This window comes from Fusarium subglutinans, assembly GCF_013396075.1.
Source record: "Fusarium subglutinans strain NRRL 66333 chromosome Unknown NRRL66333_c0000093, whole genome shotgun sequence".
Taxonomy (NCBI): domain Eukaryota; kingdom Fungi; phylum Ascomycota; class Sordariomycetes; order Hypocreales; family Nectriaceae; genus Fusarium; species Fusarium subglutinans.
The window spans coordinates 135,671-161,376 of NW_023502156.1; the positions used below are offsets into that span (position 1 = coordinate 135,671).

The following is a 25,706-nucleotide window of genomic DNA, read 5'->3' on the forward strand; positions in this document are numbered from 1 at the left end:
TAAAGAAACCTGGAACCTGAGTGGCAGCACACTGCCAGGGCTGACCGCCACGAGGATCTTTCGTTTCCTTGCGTGTCAACTCTGTAGACCATCTCGATCAGCCCATCATGACTACATGTCTGGTCACTCCTGGTAACTCCTGGTAGTATCACTCCCGGGATCGGCCCTGCCTCGGTACGTGTGACCATTTAAACAGAGAGGAACCGCTAGGTGACATGGGCAACTTGATCTCTATGAAACGTCAAAGCAAATGTCTTGACTAAAAGCAATGTATGTTTGGCCGCCGCCAGCTGCTGCCTTGCCAATGTCATTCTTCGTTCTAACGATTTATCCCTTTGACCCTCCTGCTTTCGCATCAGCTGAGGGTTGGGTATACTCGGCTTCTACGGAGGAGAACTAGGAGTGTTTCATCATGTTGAGCCCTCTGGATGCCATCGTCAGAGGAGTCTCCAATATCATGGTAAGTCATGCTAAATCCTAACCCTGACTTATCTTTATGACAAAAGAAGTCAAGATTTTCGGATACCGCCTCGACGCCAATTGCCCCCAGATAGGCGGATGGATGGTTCTGCGTCCGATAGTTATGCGCGTTCACGACCGCGTCCATGTTCTACAGAGACATCTCGAAACTATGCGTGAACGTATCCCTGGCCGGGGGGAGAAGGACGCTATAAACAAGATTGACCTCGTCTCAGCTGCTCTCGAAATTGTGATTAAGGTTAATACTTTCTTATCGACCATCCCGGAATTGCACGAGAATCATGTCTGTCGCGGTCTGACCACCCCCGGGAGCCATAGAACTGTTAAGAATGGGAGCAAGACATCTCCGCTTACAACAGATGTTGATGCTTCGAACAAAGGACCTGGTAGTCCCTTGACCAAAGGCCTTGGTACAAGCAGACACACACCACCTATCTCGCTCCACCATCGTCTCACGGATTCACATATCATAAGTTATTGCTCGAGGCCCAGAAACATGAAGGCGATCACAATAACTTGCAAGACTCCGACTCTAAAACCCAACTGGAGCAATGTTCAATGCATCCTACTGATAATATACTGACTCAGCCTCCAGGGCACCAGACCTTAGTCGCGGATCAGTCGTTCAGTGGGAGAGCGTGGATAACCCAATGTTACCTACAGGCTATAATAGAGCATCTTACCAATTACAATCCTCAATCTACCAGGGAGCACTTTATCGCTGCTTTCTTTATAATATAGGAACTATTCTGCATAACTGAAGAGTTATTAAACGCTCTAACAAAGAGGCTTATTAGTACCCAGAACAAAGAACTGCAATAAAGAAAGAGGATTTAGTTTAGAGTTTGTTATGCACTCGAGGTTTGGCTGGAGTTCTTTTAGGCACCCAATATGGGCCTGCATATCTTACTATCGCTAAAATTCTTTCTGAATAGCAAAGTCCGCAAAGTGTTACCGAAATCATCGGCATTTCTCCTCTATCCTTGCCAACATCGACATCTTCCAGCAGGATTGTTTATCAAACTCACCTTGAACACCGAACATCAAAGGGAACGGAGCATATCAACATAGAAGCAACGCTACCATAGATATTACGAATAGCTTTTTTTCTCATATCGTAGTAATCAGATATCTGTTATACAAATATATCATGACTATCTCGCTGCACAAATTACCTTCATGCAGATACAAGTATTCTTCGCTATCCAGCCATAAAAGATTCTTGCTAGCAGGTAGATGGCTTATAACACGGCAGACGCTCCTAACGTGGTAGCTATATACCGTCGCGCCAATGAAATCTCCTGCTAGGTCAAGGAGAGTGTCCTTGCCGAAGCTAAGCCTAAGAGCCGGGGTCAAGTTATAGAGAGATAGATCCTCACGGTGCAGCATCTCTTCCAGCTAAATAACTTTAATAGCCTTATAGCGGTTACCTTAGGCCTGGATAATACCTCTATACTAAGGCTCAACTGCCTTAGGATGCTATATTAGTACAGGCAAAGGAGTTATTTTGCTCCCTGCGGCGGATTGTGGATCTATCGGAGAACCTTAAGACCCTGCGAACTTTGTTCTCGACTTCCCCAACTCTATGGCTTCTCTTCTGAGGCCTATTTACGAGCCAACTAATTCATACAGCCAATTTACAAGCGGCCAAAAGGAGAATCGTCAGTGGAAAATAGTAGAGGGTTTCCTGTTATGCCAAAGTTTGATCATTAGCCTGACAGACACTGCATGATTTAGCTACTTATGCTAGGCGGACTAAGTGCCTAGTCTAGAACTCCTAAACCGCCTGACACATGGGCAAGAGTGGCACTTATAGATCCTAGGGTGATGTACTTGCAGATGGCACGCACTGAGGCGGGGAGGCGTTGGTGATAGATATCAGATCATGTCAGTTCATTTCACAGTATGTGATAAGACATAAAACCGAAAATATAGACAGAGACGGTCTCAAAAAGCATACCTCAACCACACAGTTCAGATCTAGACTCTAGTCACTGGCAGCATCTCCTATAAGCTGAATAGTCTACTAATATGCTAAGGAAGAATAAGAATATTTAAAAGGGTTATAACATTACCTCGTCTGGCTCTTTATACTAAGATTAAAGCCTCTTAAAAAGGTAATAAATCTAATAAAATAGCTAAGATGTATCTAAAACCTTGGCAGAAAAGATCCAGAGACTGAAAGATAAGTAGATCGGGATCGGTGGATTCGTCAGTCCTTTCTGCCATGAACGACGCCAGTATTGAGGCGGGCAATTAGGGGTCTTTCGTTTCGCACTATGGAAATAAGCAGTGGCTTTAAATAGGGAAATTATTATCGCCCTGGAGATTGGAAATTTGAACGGAGAGGGATCCGAACCTGGATAAGCATGCTACTATATAAATTTCTCCCCATAGGATAATTTGTTCTAAGACGAGCTTAAATAACGGCTATGATTGCAGCTTCATAAGATTATTGTTAATACGGGCTAAACATATTTTGAGTCAGGAACTAAACTAGCTAATTTCCGTTAAATTGACACGCAGTGGCCATCTTATCAATGAGAATCCACGAGGTGGATCGGTATGTAGTTAATTCGCCGTCTAGTGGTCCTATCTTGAACAAATCTTTATTCTGGGTAAGCCATTCTAGAATGCCTTGCGCAACGTTACCACTTCCATAACTAAAATAATCTTGGCTTTTAGGTATTGGTCCTTCCCTCGGGATAGATCCACAGACCCTTACGACCTAGCAGCTCCGAGTCAGTGCCAAGAGGGTCCAGACTACATGTTGACTAGCCATTCTAACCATTGAAGGCTAGATTGAACTTCGACCAACTCGAGCGACGGGGATGATGCAATTAAGGGAGATAAATACAAGGTAAAACCCCAGGCGGACTAAAACACGAGGCGAAGCGCAGCGATAAAGGCGCCTGCACTAGTCCTTGAGGATCAAGGAACCCGACAGGGGAAAAAGATGAGCTGTCACCGGCAGAAACGCGAGGCACGCCAGGCACGGTACTTGTCTCAAAGCTTGTCTGCCATCTCGGTGAGATGACCAGATGGGATTCGTCGATCGCGAATAGGGGCTGTAGCACGACGAGACGCCCACTTTCCGTGATTCTAAGAAATCTGTGCTGATGAAAGATGAGAGCCCACGGCTCACGAATTGATCGGGTCATCTAAGTACCTCGTTGATCCGTGAACATTCTGATGGTGCAAGTCAAGCTCGCTACGACGGTTGATAAAAGCCTCAATTTGCCTCAGCGACCAAAAATGGCGCGGAACACCTTCGCCACATCGATCGAGATTGCCGCCGGGCAGCTAAGGTGACCAATCTTACCAATCTCATGCCGATGATATGATTACGGTAACAGTGGGTGTTGCGGTCATGCCTCCAACTACCGTATCCAAGTTCGCATGGTCTGTTATGCCCCTGCAAACAACACGACCCATCAACAGGCACACATATCGCATGTCACTTTGTGGTCTTGGGCTGAGCCCATCCTCGGGATGTAAGAAAAGATCTAACGCTGTGGACGTATACAACTATACTCTCGCGTTAGACGTTTTCCTGCACCCCTTGAAACATGTAGAAGACGCGTTCGTATCTGAGTCATTGATGTCTCTGTCAGTCCAAGAATTAGGCTTTGGTCTGACAGCAACCCTGCACTATTACCCGCTGAACAGTGTCGTTATCGCAGCTCGGGGGCATTCGGGACCGCCCGACGCACGGTTGACAGGGGAAGTGACGCCACTACCAGATTGTAGGGCCGTAGAGTTTAGGATTGGTCACATGAAGGCAATGGTAATATGCTTCCAGTCATTACCTTAGCCAAGCTTCCGATTTCATGCCTGCTTTTACAACAGAGGGCAACAATAACAAGACGCTAAATAAGAGAGGATATCAGACCTTTGTCTTGAGAGAACCAAGACCCGGATTTTAGGTTCCAGCTTCAGCCCTTCGGGGTTGTTTAACCCGCCAAGATGCCTGACTCCACTGAGAACCCCAAAGGTTTGAAACAGCCCCCGCTTGAGAACCTCCATACTGTTACTAAGAGCTGTCAGAAAGTACAGAAGATCTAAATGCCAAGGCTAATGAGGAAGCCATGGAATACCTAAGTTACTTAGAGGCGGAAGTTCAGAGACTCAAGAACGAGGAGGAGAGAGATCAGTTGATTACGGAGCTGGTAGAGCGAAACGAGTTTTTGGAAAAGGAGATACAAAGATTACAGGAGCAAATTAAAAATTCGAGCGATGGGAAGAAATAAGGGACTGAGAAATGAGGAGCTATGAGAGATAATAAATTCTTCTGTCACTTGTAGATTTGGCCATAGGCTATAGTTATTGCGTTGATGCCTTGTAAAATATCTTTGGTCAAGTAAGCATACGATGGTTGGAGTTGCGCCGCACTTTTAGTACCGGGGATAGGAGAGAGAGGCCTTTCGCACAATGAGACCGGAACTGCAACCATGGTATCAAATGTTGTGTTGCAACGAAACGTTAATAAGCTCTCTTTTGTCAAACCGAAGAACCGTAGGATGGGGATCGTTCTATGCGGAAACATACTTCGTAAGCAAACCCATGCACATGATACTGCCAATCTCCTTGTCATCATTATTTCTATAACCCATGGCACGATCTAAAATGCAATCTATTCTGTACTGAGGGGACGAGGCCGCCTTGAAGAGGCCACGTAGTCCACAATTATACAGTTTCGGTTCACAAGAACGATCCTCCCACATCGACAAAGGGGATGATTGTAATTTGTGGTATTTTGAGTTTAAATTCAGGGACCTAGTGCTTATCCTCATGCGCCCTTATCACAGCTACCATGTCTAGGGGGTAATCTGGAACACGTCTAATGCGGGAATTGGAGTTTGACACCCAAAGGCACATCCCGTGCGGAACGGTTGATCACGCAGAGCATACTTATGCATCGGCCCGACATTCAGGACCAAGAAACCTCCTATTCGATATTCGTACCTTGTATTCTGCACAATCTCGGATACGAGGCCGGAGCGACACGTCCGAAAACCAGAATGCACCAGACGGGAGAACCCGCGAACTTAGCACTACACTTTTACGTCAAGCGTTAGCTTCATCCTGGGGCATTGAACTAAACCAACTTAGAATACGAGATGTCTTGGCTGAAGAGCAGCAGCGCCAGGCCATAGAGGTGCGCGTACCGGCTTTGGTGTGGATGGAGGCCTGAGCATTGAACTCCACACAGTGAGCTATTAAATACAATAGGCGCTGACCGCTCTAGGACTTGGGATTTACAAAGTAGGCTTGGCGTATGGTCTATGAAATGGAGGACTCGTTCGTACCTCAGAGTTTCCAATGTTTCTCACGGTCCGTACAACATCAGGGCCACCACGAAGAATGTCGTTCGCTTTTCGTTTGTTAATCTATTCAAACCGGACTACACTTAGAGAAACTAATATTACTCGTTTCTCCATTCGCGGATCGCCCTCTCGCAGCCAATCTTTCGTCCGTACCATTTACAGATTGGTCCTACTACTCCTTAACCTCGCAGATTGACTCCCTTCAGACAGACGAGAATTCGGTCAAGTTCATCAAGCTGGTTGTTCTGGTCGGGAGGAATATATGCTGTTGGAAATATGTTACAGGTGGTGGATGGCATTGACCTGTGGTACCCAAGTACCGCCCGAAGCCAGCAAGACTACTTCTCAAAGCATCCAAGTTCACAGAACCCTCACAACCAGTCCCAGACATATAGACAGACTAGACGAGAGGTTGATGCTGCGATCAGTGGAAATCAGACATGGTAAGTAATGTCTAATGTTAAGATTGGCTTTTGGGCCAACAGCATGGGTGACGAACCTAGCATACGCCCTTGGTATTGATTCTCCCTAGATTGAAGCACGAAGGATGCCACACACGATGATCATCTGTAACCGAAATCATGTGCAATGCGTCTAGAAGTACGCCGGAACGATTCGAAACGCACCCTCCGCCGAAATCACATCGATCATGATTACGGGACCGAACTCGTCTCGGTCACTTTCGGCATCGCGATCTCGGTAATTTGTGGTCAGCCGATCGCTATACACGAGCTAGGCATGCCACAATCCAATCAGTACCGAGATCCTCAGCCTACTCTAGAATACAAGTGCACTTCCTCGTCACAGCCGCGAGTGCGTCGACCGAACCTAGTTAGTTGCCCAATAACGATAGCCATCTGATACAACCATTATCGCAACTGCGCTCGTGAAGTTGGTATCTCGTGCCAGGCGTTGCTGGAACGAAGTTCGACATTGACCTCAACGATACAAGAGAGCCATTAGAATCCGAGACGTGGCGGGCCTGGTATTCGATAGGGGCCAGAACTATTATTACAGGTGGCAATATGCGGTCCCAGCATTTACGAGACCGGGCCCTATCGAAGACCAAGTTAAGTAGTGCTACCTACCGATTCCTACAACACATCTCACAGAGTGCAAGCTCAAGACCGCCTGAGACCAAGTCGCCTAGGCAATCTCCCTACTCAGAAGCTATTATCTGCTCTCAGTCAGAGACGCGAAGCTGCTCATTGCTCTCCAGCGTCTAGGAGAAGAAGGATACAGATTCGAGTTTTTCACAGTTTGAGGTCTGGCCAGTGTGTTGGACTCAAAGCACACATCGACGTATCCTACTATCGCTGGACCCTCTTCTGAAACCCGAGGTACGTGGATTTCTACCTATGCTGTCTGCATTCTTCCGTCCGCCATCTACGTGCTGCACGACACACTGTGACATACATCAGTCTTGTGTACCTCCCGCGGTCAAAAGGTACAACATATGTTAGCACCGAGCAATATATGGCTTGAACATGTCAGACAACCTTCCACAGGCTACAGAGACCAGGTATATATTACCCACATATGGTGCGGATATGTCGCCAGTCAGATCACCGTTGAACAAGATGCAACTTTATGAGTACTTCAACCAATGGATTTTACTTGTTGTAGATGCATGGTTCAAGAGTCTAGGGATACCGCCAAGGTGTAGTACCAGGGCTGTCTCAATGGGATATTAAGCGGAACAGATAGCGCGAGTCACGAATATTAGCACCAATGACAAGGTCACTTCTCTTCTATTTATAGCTCAAAAGCCTAGTCAACTAGCAAATTGTCAACTTACTATATAAACAGTTATCATTCATCGAAGTCTATCACTGCATGTTGTTTAAGGTCACCACTGACTCAATCTAGTTCAATTCAGGCAGTCGAGATCACCCTCAGTGCACTCAAGGCATCATTAATGCAGTAAACACTAATATAATTCAAGTTATATAAGGTCTATAGATAACTGTAGTCGCTTTACACCGCGGCTATGTCCACTATACAACGAATGTTTCGAAGAAGAAATTTTATCCAATCGCCGAAAAGAGCCACCAAGCGGTAGCTCCCTCCCCACTAGCTCAACTTGCAGTGGCGATAGCGCGTATACAGTGACAAATGAAGACATTAAATAATTAAGGAGTGTCGTGTAGCGTCATGATCCATCACAGCCTGGCCAGAGGAACCCCTTGTCACCCGGGACTGCAGCCAGAAGTGACGAGGCAAAAGCGTGAACCTCTGAGGCTGCCCACGTGAGAGATGCGGCTCTCTTAAGCCTTGTATTCCTTGCCAGGCTTGTGGTAGGTAGGATAAGGCTTCTTGGTGACAGTCTTGGTGACAGTCTCGGTCTTGTACTTTGTGATGGCAGGCTTCCACTTTGTAACAGTGTCGGTCTCCGTCTCCGTCTTTGTCTTGGTAACAGGAGGCTTCCACTTGGTGATAGTGTCGGTCTTTGTCTTGGTGACATACTTGGTGACGGGAGGCTTCCATTTGGTGACGGTGTCGGTCTCGGTCTTGGTCACGTACTTTGTCACGGGGGGCTTCCACTTTGTGACATACTCGGTCTTGGTGACGGGAGGCTTCCACTTGTACTTTGTGACGGTCTCGGTCTCGTACTTGGTGACGGGGTATTTCTTGGTGACAGTCTCGGTCTTGGTGACCGGGGGCTTGTAGATGGGTTTGGTGACGGTGTGAGTGACTGTTGCAGTCACGGTCTTGGTCTTGGGGGGAGGGGGGTAATGGTCGTTGTTGGGGTTGGGGCTGGCGAAGACCAGAGGGATTGAGATGAGAGGAGCGATGAAGGTTGAGAACTTCATGTTGGCGGTTGGAGCGAAGGTATAATGGAGATGTGGTGATGTTCTTGAAAGAGTGGTGAGGAAAGTTGAGCCAGTGGTTGAGCCTGAGTGAGTCTTGGAATGAGGAGATCACAAGTCCTCTTTATACAAGTCATCTACAAACAGGCCGTCCACCGCTGTTGTCCAACCTCTCTCGATGAGTTGCTCAATTACTACATATTGCGAGATGCACATGCTCAATCGTATCATCACCCAAGTAGGCCTCATCTTCTCACCAACTCCCAACCTCGATCCCGCTCGGCCGAATTTTGAAAGCAGCTCTTGTTGAGTTGTTCAATATTCTCACCTCCTCCTGCCAATCACAAGAATCATGTTCAGCCATAAGCTCGTATCTGCCGGTCAGCTCGTGTTTATGCAGCCACGAACAAGTATTAATGCAGGTCGACAGCCTTTTTTGAAGCGGGACGGGAATATGGTTAAGCTCATCCGTTGTGGCGATTTTGTTATAAGTCAGCTTACCGGTTGGCCGTTGGGCTTGGAGGGTTGCTTCGCATATCAGGCTATCTTATCAGAGCGTCTTATTCGACGAGTGCAGAAACAAGCTCTGTGCCATCTTAACAATTTGAACTATCGCGGGCTTGAACTTGCGTGAACGGCATGCCCGATTGCGTGATCGATAGTATTATCTACACGGGACGCTTTGACATCGTATTTACAATGGTGAAACTGTAGTCTAAATAGCAATATGCCTAGTCACCAACGCTTTTACCATTTTGCGGGGGATTTACAGGTACCGGGCCTTAACGCGGAGGTAGTGGCTACACGACGTTACACTCTGGGAGCCAAGAATAACAACAGCCATTTACCGGGCCAGCTGAATTCACGACCCGTGACCCACACACTCTCCAAGTCCATGCCTTGGCATGTTATTTTCCGAGACACATCTGTACAGTTTTCCGCTTTGAGAAGATTCCCAAAATCTTGTTTTGATAGCGTTACCTCGAAGGATCCAAGCTCACCTCCATCCCAGCCTTACGTGAGTGTCAGAAACAAACAAAAGACCGGCTCATTCACCGTGGTCCAGGCTTTGTGACACGTTGACCGGTCCTGTTGGGCTTACTCTGCATCTGCAAGCTTCAGGTCGGGCCCCGCGTTCCAAGAAAACTCCCGCCAATAGACTGTGGCTGCTGACAGCCTGTTATATGGGGATAGAGGGGAGTTGTCAGATTGCGTAATCGCAGGGGTTTGGTGATTGGTCGGTAGGGACAAGGTACCTGAGCCTACTGATGACCGATCGGGGCGATCAGGAAAAGTCGATGACGCTAAAACGTAGTAATAACAACGTCTTGTTAGTGTTGGTTGCGGTTGTGCATTGGACTATGTCAGAGATGAATCATAGAAGCTGCCGGATATAACCCTCCGCTTCGAGGCAACAACGCATGAAAAGAGTAATATCATGAGTATTGTTTACTAACCTTGCCTCGTGATGTTACCATCTGCGTGAGATGCTGCTGGGCTTACTTTGGGCAGCCTCGCTGGCAATAATGGCGTCGGCGGCATCAATAGCCTTGACGTTGAGTGATAAATGTGATTGAAATACCAATTAGCTCGCAGTGGACTCCAATTGAAGCATTCATTTGCATAGCCAAGCTTGTGATCAACAGAGGCGTTTTCGGCTGCATAAAATTGAAATGAACTGATGTGTTCACCCAGTGGCTGCCTTGGCAACCTGCAGCCTCCTTTCAAAACTGGATATTTATTTTCAGCTGTTGATAAGAACATGGCGTTTTGTCAATCTTGCGAGATAACGCTAATTCTTGCATTAATTGAACTTGCAAGTGATGATTCGGCGATGGACAGAAATGGATCCATAGTCAGACGCATATTCGTTGTTCACACGCAGCGATATCAATGCATAATATTGAATGTGTATCGATAAGATGATATGACGGCAATCTGTGACTAAGAGGTTGGTGTCCTTCATCCCAAGCGACGTAGCATTGCATTTTCCCTATAGGGCTTTGTGCTTCACAGTGGCATGCTTGCTGCAGTGAGACGTATTACATTGGGCGGTCGGTTGGCTATTGCTCTTACTATCGCAGAATGGTGTTATAATAAGCTCTCAGATGATTCGGGAGTGGCGGGACTAGCAGAAACGTGTGCTGGTGAGAACTGTTATTTCTTGTAAGCGTCATTGGTGAGATTGTCTGACTGCGGTTCCCCTCATCTACTTGGACGTGATACAGGCCATGAGTATGTCAAATAGATCTGTTGCAGAGCTTTTCGAGGAGCGTCAATCCGGGCAGACCCTTTGAGTTGAATAGGCAAGGCCTAGTATCGCAGTTGGAGTGAGATTCATCAGAAAGTAGATGATTTTCATCAACGGCAGAGAGAAGCACTGATCCTTGCAGCTTGGCGCATCAGATCACAACTCAGGTCATCCCAGTCATGAACGGTGACCAATCAAAGCTGCATTGACCTTCCGAGCCCCCCGTAGACCGCTAATGGTCCTCGAGTCTTGTTGTCTCCTGTTTGCAACAGTTGTCTCCCCTTGTCGTTGTTGAGACTACCGCAGGACCAAAGCGAAGAGCCATTGCGGGTAGTTTGATGCTATAGGCCTGCATCTATCAATCATAGTTACCCGAAAGGATTTAGTCACATGATTGGGATACTAAATTCTGTCTGCTAATTTAAGCTCTTAGCCACAAGCCCCAACTGTAAGTAACACATCTAGCTAACAACTCAGGCATTATATCATAACGACTGACCAATTGCTACAGCTATAGGCTGATATTATGAAACCCTAAAAGATGACTTATTCGCCCGCTATTACGGGTTAAAAGAAGCTCTGATCTGTCTCTCAGGACGATCAAATGATTAGGATGCAATTCATTAGTAGCATGTTATTCAGTGCGCAGAGGATTCGTTACTCATTGATAACAAAGTGAATTTCTATTGCAAAGGGAACCCAATTTCTCTCGGAAGCGGGACTACTATGCCAACATTATGAAGCCCTAATTAACCAAGAGCGCTTTTTCGGCCTGTTGTAATGGTGACTGAATTAATTCCTCCAATTCATTCAAGATCCTTGACATATCCCTCTCCGCCCACTTACTTCGACCCCTCAAATCCCATTCTTGACCCAGAGACAACAGATAGTTCCGTATATGAGCTTTCGGCATCTGGGAGTTGTTAGTTTCGTAGTACACTCTGTCCTTGATATGTTTTACCACGCTTGGGGGTCTGATCGGCAAACCACGGGAAGAAGTAACCAGGATGTAGAATGGTCTGCGACAAAGTTGCAATAAGGATCATGCTTGTTGCTCTTGAAGAAACTTGACCTGCATGTTGCTACATACGCTGTATCCCATCCCCCAAACCTTCCCATGAAACCATTTGTCATGGGTGATGTACTGCAGGCCTACCCACCAGATGGCTCTTTGTTTAAGATCTTACACTCGGCCTACCATTTTACTGCTAAAGCCTTCCAATACAAGTACACCAGTCGCCGAATGATACCACCCGAACTGCTCATAGAACAAGGCCGGCAGCTCGCGAACTTGAAACAGTGGCTATCGCTCAACGAGATTCCATCTACTTCAGACATCGAATCACACGAATCGCTCATCGTTCTCCGCTCCCAATGTCTTGCTGCCCTTGTCAACACCGCCACTATCATGGAGCCACGTGAGACAGCCTACGACTGCTACCGTCCGGAGTTTGAAGAAATCATCACATCGATTGGGGCCTTATTTCTCAGCAAAAACCTCCAAGGTGCGCCAACACAAAAGGCTTCAGACTGGCTGCCGTCTTTCGTGCCGGAAATGGGTATAATTCACCCGTTGTATTTCGCTGCGAAAAAATACAGAAGTCCATTCTGGCGCCGGCAAGCCTTGAGCCTTATCCTAAAAAGTGGAAAGGAAGGTCCTTGGTGCGCTGAGACGGAAGGGTCCCTAATAGCAGCCATCATCAACGCCGAAGAAGGGAGCTTCAACAAGGATTTGCTTCGTTTGGGGCATACGCTGGACCAAAGTCCCGCTTGTATACCAGAGGAGCAGAGATTCGGCCACGTCTGGGCGAGTGATCCTGAAGGCGAAGATGGAGAGTGTACTTACGAGACGAGGAAAAGATATACGAGGACCATAATGTTTAGATGTCGGGATGTAGAAGCGTACATGCGGGATAGAAAGGGCCAGATTCCGAGGGGCATTCCGTGGGTAGACCCTGAGCTGGATGAGATCGATGATGAGTGGTGGATTAAACGGGAAGAGCCTTTGGAGATAATGTTTTCAGTTAGAGAAGAGACAGCATGATGGCGGGGACTCTGTGAGTATTCAATCGCTGTTCATGGGAATATTGCGAGCTGAGTTTGCAAACAATGATTGAGTGTTGGAATTTATTGCCAAGACCAAATGTAGCTAAACATTAGATGACTAAACTTAAGATGGCTCTCTTTCAAGTGCACACCTAAAACTAGCCCAGATATCCCATTTCCTGTCATTTACTCATTAAGACAAGTCTCCTCCTTCTCATTCAACTTAGCAATAACAGCACCCTCACATGCCACAAACCCAGCAGCTTCAAGAAACGTGGCAATACCAGCGGTAAGAACATCGATAGCAACAGCAGCCGTGCCACAGGCAAAGACCTCAGCGACAGCAGTAGCAGAAGCGGAAAGACGGCAACGGTTACAAGCCTCGCTGCAGCCTCCCTCGTCGAGGAGAAGCCGTCCACGGCCCTGGCCGCGCTCGATGGCTGCGGCGGAGTCTTCGCGGGCTTGCTGAAGTGCGGCCTCGTTGGCAGTGTTTTGGCGCTTGGTGGGAAGGGTGCCGGCCCAGGCGGCGGTGGTGAGGATGGTGGTGAGGATGATTGAGGCCTTCATGATGAAAATGCTGGATGGGAGGTTAGTTATGCGCTAAGAGGGATGGGTTGTGAGGACGTACTTGTTGAAGAAATGTTCAAGACCAGCTTGTTCTGAAGATAGGGAAATATGAAGTGAGGGGGAGGAACTGTTGTTTGTTGTGATGCTTTGAGAAATGTTAGGTTGTTGATGGCAAGAGGAATGCTCTTTATACAGAAACCAGTTGCCAGAGCCGTAGATAGAGAATCATTGGACAAACGTGTCAAGAACTCTATCTCTAGCGCATGAACACTGAGCAAAGTGACTATTCCCAAAGCATCCAGGAGGCAGATTGGCGAGTCATGAGAGATTCGATCGTCGCGTCTCCTGGTCAGATCTTGAACACTCTGAGGCTCGGGTTCTCCTTCACCCGTTTAACTACTCTCACGAATGGTTCGATTTAACATAATTAAAGTTTAGAATGAAATGAGACTATCCGGATTGTCTTGCAGACTTTTGTGCTATATCGAGCAAATGCAGTAACTCAATCGTGCATGGACTTTTGGCAGCGGTTTTATTAGCCTAATTCGGCTGACCCAGGTTAAGCTTACAATTATGCATCGATGTGAAACGAACGACACTGCCGTCTCACATAAACTTTAAATATCAGATTAGGAAATCAGGTTTAGTCATAAGACTGCTATTCCCTCATAATTGCCAAGACTGGTTTCGGAGATCTTGGCAAATAGCCCCTCGAGTTGAGAAACCAGATGATCTAGAAGCTTATGCATCAAGATCTGACTACACAGCAGTGAATATGACGAAAGAGTTATTATTTTGTATCTTGTGTTAAAGAAAAAGTAACAAATTACCTTGATTCAGTGCATGCGTTGAGCTATTGAGATCTAGGAGACATCAAACGACAGCAATATAAGCAGTGGACTTGTCGTAAGTAAACACACGTTAAGATAGTCCAGAATATCCTCACATACCTCTTCCTCGATCAATTCCAGAAGCCTTGAACCCCTCGTCCTGTGCTACACTTATAACCGCTGATCCCTCAACAGCAAATAGAGTTTTTCTGAGGCAAACGTAACACGGTCTCGGATCTTATACCCTCCGAGCCTATAGCATAGAAGCAGTTTCAGAATAAGTTTAGCCTCAATGTCGTTTGCCAATTCTATCCTTTTTCTTGAGAATGTAATAATACCAGAAGCTATAGTTTGGTCGACATCGTGTGATGTACCATTCAGACAACCTTGCGACGATGTGGAACGGTTGAGAAAATAAACTTTGAACGACTTGTTGTGAATGGTTTCAGGTCTACAAAGACTCCTGTATTGAAGCGGAACCCGATTGACAAGAGTCCAAGACTAGTAACTAATGGATATAGTTGGTCAGACCTTGAACTTGAGCTGACTATAAGACTTGCTCGATTCCTCCACAATGATGTCTGAATATCATCTTTACGCAGCTCTTTATCTACATCCTTCCCAGATCAGCCATTCTCTTTCCCAGGTTTCAGTAACCATAACTCAAGGTAAAAGCCTAATATTCTAGACTCATCTGATAAATTTTAACGTAATATCAGTCTATTCCACACGTTAAGCAGGCCTTAGCAATATCATCAAAATGAAGTTCTTCACCCTCGCTCTCCTCTCCTCCATCAGGTAGTTCTCTCCATCCCTTATCTACCTCCGAGTTCATTCACTGACAAGTCTGAAATACAGCACCGTCATGGCCATTGACTGCTTCTGCGTTTCCAATGATGACGATGTCGCCGCTGGCCGGCTTCCCGTGCGCTCGTTCAGGCTCAGTGGTCGCTGCGAGGAGCTAGGAGGGAATCCTGATATCGAGTCACGCACTTGCGAACTACTTCCGGATGCTGCTGCTTTCACTGAAGCGGATTGCAACGCCGATTCTGGCGACAGAGTCCTTGTTCCCAACTGCTTTGCTTCTGTTCTCTAAATCACGGGAGGACTGGATATCAGAAATGCATTAGGAGAGTTGTGAGAAATAGGAAGCTACTATATGAATAGAAAACCTCTTGATAAGGTGTACTGAGATTGCAGAATGTGCTGCCCCAAGAAGTAAGAAGATTGCTCATAAATGAGTATACAGTCTAAAATCCTCTAAGTCCATACCAAATTATGCCAAGTTTAAAGCTATAGAACCTATACCAAGTTTGTATAAATGAAAAAGTCTACTTCTTCCAAAACAACAATTTCGTTTCCTTCTTGGGAACCCTGAGCAACCAATATGCCACTAACGCTGCGATGACATCGAACACGATAAAGACCCAGATGAGACCAAAGTTTCTCCATCTCTCAGTGTAGCGAATATTCAGAGTTCCAAGATATGTGTCAGTCGACGCAATCGGACAATAAAGGCAAGTCTGGTTCGCCCCCGGATTAGATAGAGCGCCACCTACCGCTTGAACGAACTGTCCGACATACTCCCCGCAAGTGAGATTTGCTGGCGTCTGGAACTGCAGAAACTCAATTTCTGAGCAGGCCACTTCTTGCTTGCCAACGCCGTTCGAGATCATGGCACCAATGAGGTATGTTAAGGGAGAGACACGGTACATAAAGGTCCAGAATCCAGGGAGGCCCGAGTATGGAACGAGGACACTGTGCTGATGTTAGAAGACCAAAACAGCCATGGAAAATGGTTACTTACCCGCAAAACACTAGAGACATCATGAAAAGGAACAATCCAAGCGTCGCTCCAACCTCCGCAGTCGGAGCCCCAGCAACAGCCATGTGCGCAAACGTACCCTCATACACCATAAACGCCCACGTCAAGAGGAACATGAACGCGCCACGTTCGTGCTGCGTATCTGTAACACGGCCGTTGTCGTACATACCAACGAGAAAGTAGAACGGGAAGTAGATCGCCAGAGAGGCCGCAGAGTTCCAAGCCATTTCGACGACTGTGTTGGCGAGGATGAGGTTGTACCAAGCATATGTCTTTGAAGACCTCTCGCGTCCTTCGTAGAGTGTTCGTTGGGTGACGAAGCCGGGCATGGTTTGGTAGGTTAGGAATGCGAAGATTATGAGGAGCATGAAGATGGAGAAGAGTTGGTTCTGGAGACCTTGGAGAGATAGCGGGGAGTTTTGGAAGGAGAGGCCGATGAAGAGGCTCTAAGATATATGTTAGTAAGAGTTTATAAAGGATCAGTGGCTGACTTACCGTGATGAAGCAAAGAGATAGTTTGGAGTAGATGTAGGTCGGCGTTCGCCAGTATTGCTGCGCAACGCGTTGAGTGCAAGCTAGGAACTGCTGAGAGACCGAAGCAGCGTAAGAGGTATCATGTGTATCTGCTTCGCTAGACACATGCCTAGACTGTGTCAGGTTGTCAAGCTCCTTCTGCACACGTTGGAAGTCAGAACTCGATTTCCAGGTCTCGACCCAGTCACGATCCGTATGAGCACCCGGTGCAGCACCGATAACGTGTAGCATCCACTCAGCGGGATTCTCTTCCGGTCGGCAGCGTACAGCATCATGTCTCTCAAAGTATCCCGTCAAGGCAGTAGCATTCTCACCAATGTCGCCAAAGTAAACAGTCCTGCCACCTTTCGCCAGAAGTAACAGCCGGTCAAATTGCTGAAAGATGATGCCGGATGGTTGGTGAATGGTACACAGGATAGCGAGCCCGTGGTCTGCGAGCTTCTTGAGAAGGGATACGATTTCCCATGCTGTTTGACTATCGAGGCCGGAGGTAGGTTCGTCAAAGAAGATGAGGACTTCGGGTTTGGCGACGAGCTCTACACCAATGGAAAGGCGCTTTCTTTGCTGAACGTTGAGACCTGATTTGTTAGTCATAGACAATAGATATAGGTTGGTAGAGTGACATACCTTTACCTGGAACTCCTATAACGGCATCCGCGTAAGGACCCATCTCCAACAGGTCGATCACCTCTTCAACATAGCTGATCTTGTCCTGCATGGAAATAGTAGATGGCTGTCTGAGAACTGCACTGAAACGGAGGGCTTCCCTTACGGTGGATGTCTCGAGGTGGATGTCCTGCTGCTGCACGTAGCCCGTAGTTCTCTGAAATGACTTGCCACGCGATAGCCCATTCACAAGGATGTCGCCCGTGATGACTCCCATGTTGACGCGATCAGCTAACACATCGAGAAGTGTGGTCTTGCCGGCTCCAGTAGCACCCTACGAATGTTAGCCCACGTCTGTGCTCAGTGCAAACCTCCCCTCGGGGAGCAAGAAAACATAAGACTCCCTGCCACATACCATTAAAGCAGTGAGCTTTCCTGGCTGAACCCAGCCATTAACGTCCGAAAGGATGCGGCGTGTCTCGCCCTTGACCTGCACATCATAGCAGACATTTCTCCAGCAAAAGGTAGAAGAGTTTGGTGGTTTCTCAGTCGACATGTGGACCGTGTCATCGCTCGTCGCTCGCGGAGTCTGTAATTCGGCATTGACAGCCTCCTCATCCGATGTCCACTTGCGCCGAGGCTTTTGAGCCTTGCGGAATACCAAGATCTCACCCTTGGAAGCTTGGGATGCGAAGTACTCCGCCGAAAACAGATAGGTGAAGGTAAAGACGATGATGAAAGCGATGAGGATTCCGTAGTTCCTAACCTGGTTAGCAGCTTTTAAAGAACAAGTGTCGTGACGTACCTCCAAAGGTGCGAGTAGTGGTACTTGTAAACAGTCCCAATATAGAAATCACCGTCGATGAAATCACGACCTGTTAGTGCCCCAGCAACGGAACAGGTCCGCTGCATCGGCTCAATATTCTCGTACCCCGGACCAGAAGGTATCATAGTCTGACATCCAAATGACCTACCCGAGAACTCATTCGCGATCAGAGACTCGTAGGCGTAAGCGATTGGGTTCACGTAGTTGATCCATCGAAGCCAGCCCTTCATGCTTCGAATCGGGAGAACGAATCCAGCGTAGATGACCAAGCCGATGATGAAGATGGCAGCAGGAACGAGGGCTTGATGTACTGTTTTGGAAGTCTGGGCAATGGTGCGAAGAATCATTGACATTGTCATGGTAGTGGTGAAACCGAAGAGGAGAAAGATGAAGAAAGCTGAGACATCGCGACGGAGGTGCACCATGAAGTACAGCGGAATGTTGAAGGCGAGAGTTGAGATGATCTTGGACGGTAGATCGCAGATGATTGAAGAAACAGACTCGGAAAGAGGGCGGTATAAAGCGTATCTTGCGTGTTTCTCCACGATCGGCCGCTGGACATAGAGAGCAAGGATCTACACGGTCATCAGTAAGAATAAGCAAGGTAAAGTAGTTAACATACCTCCAAGGCACTGCTAAGGCCGTTGAACAGAATAGCAAAGAAAATCACCGAGGCTCGTTGGTTCATAGCCTCAGCTGTGCTGGGTAAGTCAAAGTAAACACTACCAAGAACAAGAGCCATGACGAAGTTGACTGCAATAGTAACAACGAAAAAGGTCTTGTCGCCGAGAAGTCTCTTAACACCTCGGCCGATACATAAACGGATCTGCATTGGGATAGAGACGGTAAAAGGGCTCTTGTCGGAACTGCCATCCTGTCAGCACCCATAACACTCTTCATTCTGAAACTTGCGCACGTGTACTTGGCCTTTTGGGCTCTTCTGATACCCTGTAGCGTCTCAACTTGTTTCCCGTCAAGAGGATACTGAATGTTAAACGCAGCAATGTCATTTAGAAGGGAAGCCCTGTGTTGACTCATCCGCCACTCGTCGGCGAACTCATCGGGACTGCGGGGTACTTTATTCTCAAAACCGGGTCGCACGATTCGTTCGCTGGGGTTTGTGAGGGATGTTAAGAAATCGGCTGTCGTTTGGCGGGGAGGACACTCGAAACCCATGGTGATAAAGTATTGTGTCGCTTCGCTTGCTGGGCCGAAGAAGATCTGGCGGCCTTCGTACAGGAGTAGAACCTTATCAAACTCCTATCATGATCGTTAGATTTCTGTTGGGTGCCAGGATTGAGGGTATACTTGCATTGTATGCTGCCTGGCTGGCCTGATACATCGCAACAATCGCACTAGCACCACCAAGCTTCGTGCCAAGTCTCAACTTCCTCACAAACTCCAATGCCGTGGCACTATCCAAACCCCTCGTGCTATTATCCCAGCATTGAATAGCGCTCTGGTTCAGAACCGCCTCTGCAATACTAACCCTCTTCCTCTCACCGCCACTAACGCCTCTGACAAAGTCATCGCCAACCTTGGTGTTGAGCGTGTTGGAGATACCAAACATGGCCATTACAGCATCTCTCATGTTTTCGGCGTAGACATGGCGGGATATGTTGGCGATGATGTGCTGGGGCGTGCGGGCGAGGGCGGCGAAGAGGAGGGTGTCGCCGACGGTTAGTTGGGGGAAGTGGATGTCTGTTTCGGCTTGGTAGATCACTTCTCCTCTGAAGTTGCGGTGCATTAGATCCCATGGGATGCCTAGAAGATTAGATCACGTTACGCAGCATAGTTAGGGGAGAGTACCTTGGTAGTTGAACTCCGATGAGTCGTCAAGGTGAAGTCCGTGAGTATGTCCAGCGATCGTCTTGAGGAGTGTAGAAACACCACTGCGCCTTTACGTCAGAATTGCATTAGTCGTTAAAAGAGTAACATACCTTCCCGGACGACCCAGCACAAGCAGTAACTCCCCACTCTTAACAAGCCCATCAAAATCCGATATAATCTTGACCTTCTGCTTCCTCTTGGCAAACCAATCAAGCGCAGCAAGGGGACTTCTCCAAATAAAATTAACCACATCTTTCTGAAACTCAGTCGGATCGCTGAACCCATGCACACCCAGATTTCTCCAAGACACACCAGCTGTATACCGCGGATGCTTGCTCGGGTCCTTGGAGAAAGCGTGAAGCAGAGCCCTGACCCACGACTCGGGCTCGAAATCGGCTGATTTCGGGTCGAGGCGCGAGTCCTGCGCGAGGAACGGGTTGATGTTGGTTGAGAGGGCGGAGAATGTACGGGTGAGAGAGAATCTGCGGGCGAGTTGGAGGACGGGCTCGGAGGTTTCTTCGACGGTTGTGTCGGCCTCAGTGTCTTGGGGGGTAGAAGGGGGCGTAAGGTCATGCATTTCGACGTAGTAGTGAGTAAAAGATAGATTAAACGAGTGGATTGTACTTTTCCGTGTTGTAAGTCAGAGAGAAAGGAAGACGAGGTGCTGGTTCATATAAAAAGAAGTCTACGAAATGGCCTTGATACGTCATCATCGTGAGTCCGCATTCTTGTAATTTCCGAAACACGTTTTCAAGTATTCCAAACCATGTTTAATGCATTGTATGCCCATTACGATATCTCAACGCCGTTCGAGATTTCATTCTCCCAGTCTCTTATCAAGTCTTCACATGCAACCCCGTTCAAATCCCGGCACTAACCTGAACACGGTATCATCCACTCCACTTCTTTCTCTCTCTAAACCCAACACGGAATGTCGGCGCCGAAACATCAGCCTCATCTTTCTCCCTTAAACTTGCTCGACGCCGTCTGTCTTCTCCGTTCTCACCTCTTCTTTCTATCGACGCTTCCAAAATGCCGCCAACTCCGCCTCTTTCCGAACGTCGACTCCGGAGTACACTAACTTCCAAAGCTTGTGATTCTTGCAAGGCTAGAAAGATCCGCTGTTCCGGTTAGTGAATGGATTGGGCTTAGGCTTGGCTAGAGTTTGAGGCTGATTTTACAGGTTACCCTCCGCCGTGCCAGAGTTGTACCGTGAGTGGATGCCAACAGCTGCAGAGTTGGATTGAGATTGACGTGCATAGATCCGAGGCGCGACTTGTCAGTTCGGGACACGGAAAATACCACTTAGGAAGAACGGTGCGTCACCGACTTCATCCAAGTTTTGATCCTGTCTAAAACCTGATAGTTAACCGAAATCTACTACTTACTACCAGCGAAGCAACACCAAACATCAAACTCAATGACGCCAGCCCTACTGCTCGGAATCTTGTGGTATGTCTCATCAAATATTTTCCCTCCTTTTGAACTAACTTCTCTAGCCTGATTCAGATCTGAAGCAGGGTACCGCATTTCCTATACAGAATGATCTTTTTATAGATCGCATCCTGTTTGGGTCATCATCAACAGATGTCCCAAATGCTGATGAGAGATTCTCCCTGAAAGTGAGTAACATGCCCTGACGATGAACAAGACTAACATGGGAATAGGGAATAGGCCTTTTGAGTACATCTTCCAGCACTTCGGATCGCCTATAGCGCTCGCTAATATTTATTAGACGGCACTCACAGTGTCACGTTCTTCTCAGACAGTAGACTCGAGATGCTTTCGGCCAAGCTTCAGAATAACAAGGTCAATGACCTCATCCGGCGAATGTCTTCAGTAATCAACAACAGGGCCAAGATAACCACCAGTACCTCACCTGAGCATCTACCTGAGCTACCCCTTCCATTGATGAATCATTTATCTACTGCCAGATATATAGCTAGTATGTCAACTACACTGAAATGGGGTGTATCATTGAACTAATTCACTACAGTATACTACGACCAAGTCCATCCTCTCTTCCCTCACCTTGATCGCGAAAGCTTCGACTCCACCATCACAAGCCCTGACTTCAGCACAATCCTCGTCAACGACACAGCTTTCTCTGCTCTATATCATTCCGTCCTTGCCCTCGGTAGTCTCCACGACGGAGGCGGTAGCTTTGAGCCTGGGAAGGGAAAGGCATGGGAACTGCTCTCCGTCGCACTAGCCAAGGTGCCTGATCTCCCCAAGGCCAAGAACTCACTCGTCGCTCTCCAAGCAATAACGACAGTCGCTGTCTATTGCTTGGGGGTACCGTGTATATCAATTGAGCATAGGATCATGACGGAGATGGCTCGCATGGCTCAAGATCTAGCACCCTCTCTTTGCAAAGGCCCCTGTGCGAAGGCGTGCTACAGGGTGTTTTGGGTTATTTATACAATAGAGAAAATAATGAGCTTCCACTTTGGCCGTCCTTCAGTAGGTAATCCCATGATACTCTTGGTCCTCTAGCTCACTATCATAGGCCATCATCGACGCTAACATCATCGTGCCTATGCCCTATGTACCCGAGTCTCACCTTGGAGCCCTGAACTGGACACACATACTCGCTCAGCAGAGCCGTCTCTTGTCTAGAGCGATGAATACCCTCTTCTGCCCTGGTGTCTGTCACAGGGGATCTCATTACTTTCTGACGACCATTGATCAACTCCTCGACGACCTTGAACAGTGGAGAGCTTCTATCGCAGAGGACTTTCGTCCAGGATATACCTCGCAGTTGAGTTTGCTTCGTAGACCAGTGCACGGTACAGTTGGGATTTGGATCAACTATCTCTACTACAGTCTTAAGCTCATTTTGCTCCGGAGCAGGCTACAGATTGACAGCTCTCAAGGCAGAGGAGGGGGCAAGACCAATCATAGTGATCAGCTGATCGAAGTTTCTCGGTCCGTTCTCGAGATTGTTACATACGTCGACGTTGAGCCATCAACACCACTATGGTCAGTCCTGTTAGTGAGCTGAGCCACCCTATATGCTGACCAATCTCTAGGATCATCGCAGCTATCCCATTGTGTGCTCTCTTTCTTCTTTTCGACCACGTTATCAGCAACCCGAAGTCTCCAGACACAAGAAGCAATCTCGCTCTCCTCAACATCGCGGGAGGACATTTTAGTCGCCTTGAGTTTGCAAGTGGAGGAACGTTGCCTGGCTCGCTTATCAGCGAGTTTACATATATCGCCCGCGAATACATCAATCAATGCGACAATCACGACTCACTAAAAGGGACCCAAAACACGATTCCCTCTATAGACCATAATCCCTCAGTGGACGAATCTGGTACTACTGGAGTAAGCCACAGTCTAGAGCAGGAGGTAAGTCGCTGTCTCATCGCCGTTTTTCTGGATCTAATCATTGCAGTTCGAGATGGCTCAGGCTACAGTACTGAACTCTACGTCGCTTATGGATCCTATCTATGCGCCGATAGAAAGTCTCTGGGACAGTGGAAACGATCCGTTGTATGGTATAGATGTGATGAACCTTTTCAATAGTATTATGTAAGAGTAATCTGCGAAGATAGAGCTAGATGGCGATAGATCGGAGGATTAGAGGTTAGATAACAGATGAACCCAGGCTGGCACCAGGGAACTTGTCCTTAATTCCATCCTCAAAACTCTGTCCACTAACGGTTAAGTCCTTGAAGGCTGGACAAGCGAGGTTCAAGACTGCAGATCCAAGAGCATCAGTGATGAGTTCGAGGGGAGTTGCGATGATAGAGAACAGAGTCGAGAGAGAGTTTGGTGCAACGGTCTTGACGATCTCGAAGACGAAGCAGAGCAGGTTGTTGCCCTCGAGAAGCTTGGTGAGGTTCAGGACTCCGCCGGTGATGTTGCTTACGTCAACGCCAGCGTAGCTGTTGACTTCTCCCATGTTACCTCCGATGCTGTATACGTTAGTATATACTTTTGTGTTTGTATGGGTTGACTAACCTTCCGAGCTCAGGGTACTTGGTGATCAAGTTGAGGAGATCCAAGTTGAGACTGATGAGGCCATAGTCAACGGACCTACGGTACCAGTTCTCGGGGATTCTCTCCCAGCCACGTTTATACACAAGCTTTCCATCTTTCTCTTGAACAGCAAAGAAGCTCTTCAGTGTTCCAAGGTCTATCTCTCATCAGCAAATTGATCGTAAGGTCTGAAGCATCTGACTTACCCATGATGTCCTCCGTGCTTCCAACAGTATGGTTCGACAGCATCCGACAAGCAAAGAAGTACCCCGCATTTCGCGCAATCATCCCCGTGAAAGGCCCATAGTAAAAGTTAGGATTCGTAGCAACAGTCTCATGGAATCGGGTCTTGGCTCGCTTTGCAAAAGCGTCAAAGTCATAAGTACCCTCCTTAGAAGCCGAGTCGTAGAGCGACTGAAAGAGCCTCATGTCCATGGTAGACGCATCTCCAGTGACGTACAAGTCATCCCGTGTGTTGGACGAATCACCTTCGATGATGTTGTGTGAACCGTTCAGACCCCGTGGTGTCCCCAACAGCCCGAAGAGGTTACCCAGAATATTTTGCGAGCCACTCGCGGTGTTACCGATGGAGAAGCCTGGGTTGAGAGACAGAGGGTTTCCGACAAAGACCGTACCCATTGTTGCCAGAATGGTGGCCAGGTCTACTCCCATTCCGTAGACTTGATTGATAGCACCCGCTACCTCGACGAGGCTTGTAACGCCCTTACGGCTGATATATCCATGGTTCGCCAGCGCATTGAGACCAGGACAAGGACCTCGTTGATCACCCTTCTCAAAGTTGGGCGGGATGAATTCGTGCTCGCCAGTTACCTTGATAGGCTTGCTCGCGAGACCAAGCGCAAGTCTCTTATCATGACTTCGAACTGCATCGTTCACTTTCCCCGAGAGTCTTGCAGAAACGACCTTTGCGACAGGGCCCTCGAGGTATGACGGGAAGCCATACACACCAACGCAGAGGAGCAATGAAAGAAAGTAATGCCACTGCATGATGAGTAGCTAGCTAGTAAATGAGCGTAACAAAAAAAACGAATGTGTGAAGAAAAGTGAAAAGAAATGCCGAGAGGATTGGAAAAACATACGATATGTTTGGCTAGCTATCTTGTTCCCTATCTATTGCGCAATCATATTCCGCTCCCGTCGATATTAAGATCTGCCTGCCCCCTCTCCTGACAGGCTGCATAATCCGAGTATCCGCCTCAACCAGGTCTATAGACAAACCACGGAACCGGGACAAGCATGCCGGTAGGTGCAAAAGCCAGCCACTTTCGGTAATTGAGTGAGAAACATGACTTGGGTCGAATTGGGGAATTACTCCCGTTGGAGAAAGTCTGTGCCTAAAGGACATTGGGCGGGCGTTTCACGATTTCTGGTTTGAGTTCCCCGATGTGACGCTGCTTTATGAATGGGGATAAGTTTTTTGTGAAGTGCCGGCTTTGGAGGAAAGCTAAAATAACGCATGACATTTGTGTCTCGGGTGGTCAATGCAAGTTGCTCGAGCAATTCAGTCTGTGCGAAGTAAATCACGAGTCAGCGCGAATTGTCCGACAGCTATCGTGACATAAACAGCATGCAGGTCAATTCTGACAGAAGGATCCAAATCGCTGGGAATCACGCAAGCGAACTTGGCTTTTCCCGGCGGAAAGGAACCAGTGGAACCTGCTCACACTACCACTTCATCAGGGGTCAATCCTTCTAGACAAACGTAAGGATTACCCTACCCCCCCCCCCCACACCCAGCATCCCCTGCCCGAAAAAAGAAAGCAGAA

General features: G+C 47.7%; 8 protein-coding genes across 8 annotated transcripts; 4 read left to right on the forward strand and 4 right to left on the reverse strand.

The window, feature by feature from the left end:
- Positions 1-4,446: 4,446 nt before the first annotated feature.
- On the forward strand, positions 4,447-4,730 carry FSUBG_7397 (uncharacterized protein; the record flags this gene model as incomplete). The annotated part of the gene is made up of 2 exons (XM_036685697.1): positions 4,447-4,474; positions 4,528-4,730. The coding sequence occupies 2 exons, from the start codon at positions 4,447-4,449 to the stop codon at positions 4,728-4,730; spliced, it is 231 nt and encodes a 76-aa protein (XP_036537126.1).
- Positions 4,731-8,074: 3,344 nt separating this feature from the next.
- FSUBG_7398 (uncharacterized protein) lies at positions 8,075-8,620 on the reverse strand (the record flags this gene model as incomplete). Its single annotated transcript, XM_036685698.1, has 1 exon — positions 8,075-8,620. One exon carries the CDS (start codon positions 8,618-8,620, stop codon positions 8,075-8,077), a length of 546 nt encoding a protein of 181 aa, XP_036537127.1.
- A 3,380-nt stretch (positions 8,621-12,000) lies between these two features.
- Positions 12,001-12,912, forward strand: FSUBG_7399 (transcriptional regulatory; the record flags this gene model as incomplete). Its single annotated transcript, XM_036685699.1, has 1 exon — positions 12,001-12,912. The coding sequence occupies one exon, from the start codon at positions 12,001-12,003 to the stop codon at positions 12,910-12,912; it is 912 nt and encodes a 303-aa protein (XP_036537128.1).
- A 188-nt stretch (positions 12,913-13,100) lies between these two features.
- On the reverse strand, positions 13,101-13,481 carry FSUBG_7400 (uncharacterized protein; the record flags this gene model as incomplete). Its single annotated transcript, XM_036685702.1, has 1 exon — positions 13,101-13,481. The coding sequence occupies one exon, from the start codon at positions 13,479-13,481 to the stop codon at positions 13,101-13,103; it is 381 nt and encodes a 126-aa protein (XP_036537129.1).
- A 1,590-nt stretch (positions 13,482-15,071) lies between these two features.
- On the forward strand, positions 15,072-15,407 carry FSUBG_7401 (uncharacterized protein; the record flags this gene model as incomplete). Its single annotated transcript, XM_036685703.1, has 2 exons — positions 15,072-15,109; positions 15,170-15,407. 2 exons carry the CDS (start codon positions 15,072-15,074, stop codon positions 15,405-15,407), a joined length of 276 nt encoding a protein of 91 aa, XP_036537130.1.
- Positions 15,408-15,642: 235 nt separating this feature from the next.
- FSUBG_7402 (ABC transporter CDR4) lies at positions 15,643-20,509 on the reverse strand (the record flags this gene model as incomplete). The annotated part of the gene is made up of 11 exons (XM_036685704.1): positions 15,643-16,069; positions 16,119-16,582; positions 16,632-17,248; positions 17,298-17,610; positions 17,692-18,037; positions 18,082-18,677; positions 18,725-18,968; positions 19,019-19,362; positions 19,592-19,866; positions 19,912-19,994; positions 20,043-20,509. The coding sequence occupies 11 exons, from the start codon at positions 20,507-20,509 to the stop codon at positions 15,643-15,645; spliced, it is 4,176 nt and encodes a 1,391-aa protein (XP_036537131.1).
- Positions 20,510-20,964: 455 nt separating this feature from the next.
- FSUBG_7403 (uncharacterized protein) lies at positions 20,965-23,521 on the forward strand (the record flags this gene model as incomplete). The annotated part of the gene is made up of 10 exons (XM_036685705.1): positions 20,965-21,061; positions 21,299-21,384; positions 21,432-21,554; positions 21,600-21,615; positions 21,668-21,877; positions 21,929-22,227; positions 22,442-22,914; positions 22,965-23,286; positions 23,333-23,469; positions 23,509-23,521. The coding sequence occupies 10 exons, from the start codon at positions 20,965-20,967 to the stop codon at positions 23,519-23,521; spliced, it is 1,776 nt and encodes a 591-aa protein (XP_036537132.1).
- A 3-nt stretch (positions 23,522-23,524) lies between these two features.
- On the reverse strand, positions 23,525-24,927 carry FSUBG_7404 (oxidase; the record flags this gene model as incomplete). The annotated part of the gene is made up of 3 exons (XM_036685706.1): positions 23,525-23,855; positions 23,902-24,076; positions 24,126-24,927. The coding sequence occupies 3 exons, from the start codon at positions 24,925-24,927 to the stop codon at positions 23,525-23,527; spliced, it is 1,308 nt and encodes a 435-aa protein (XP_036537133.1).
- Positions 24,928-25,706: the final 779 nt, after the last annotated feature.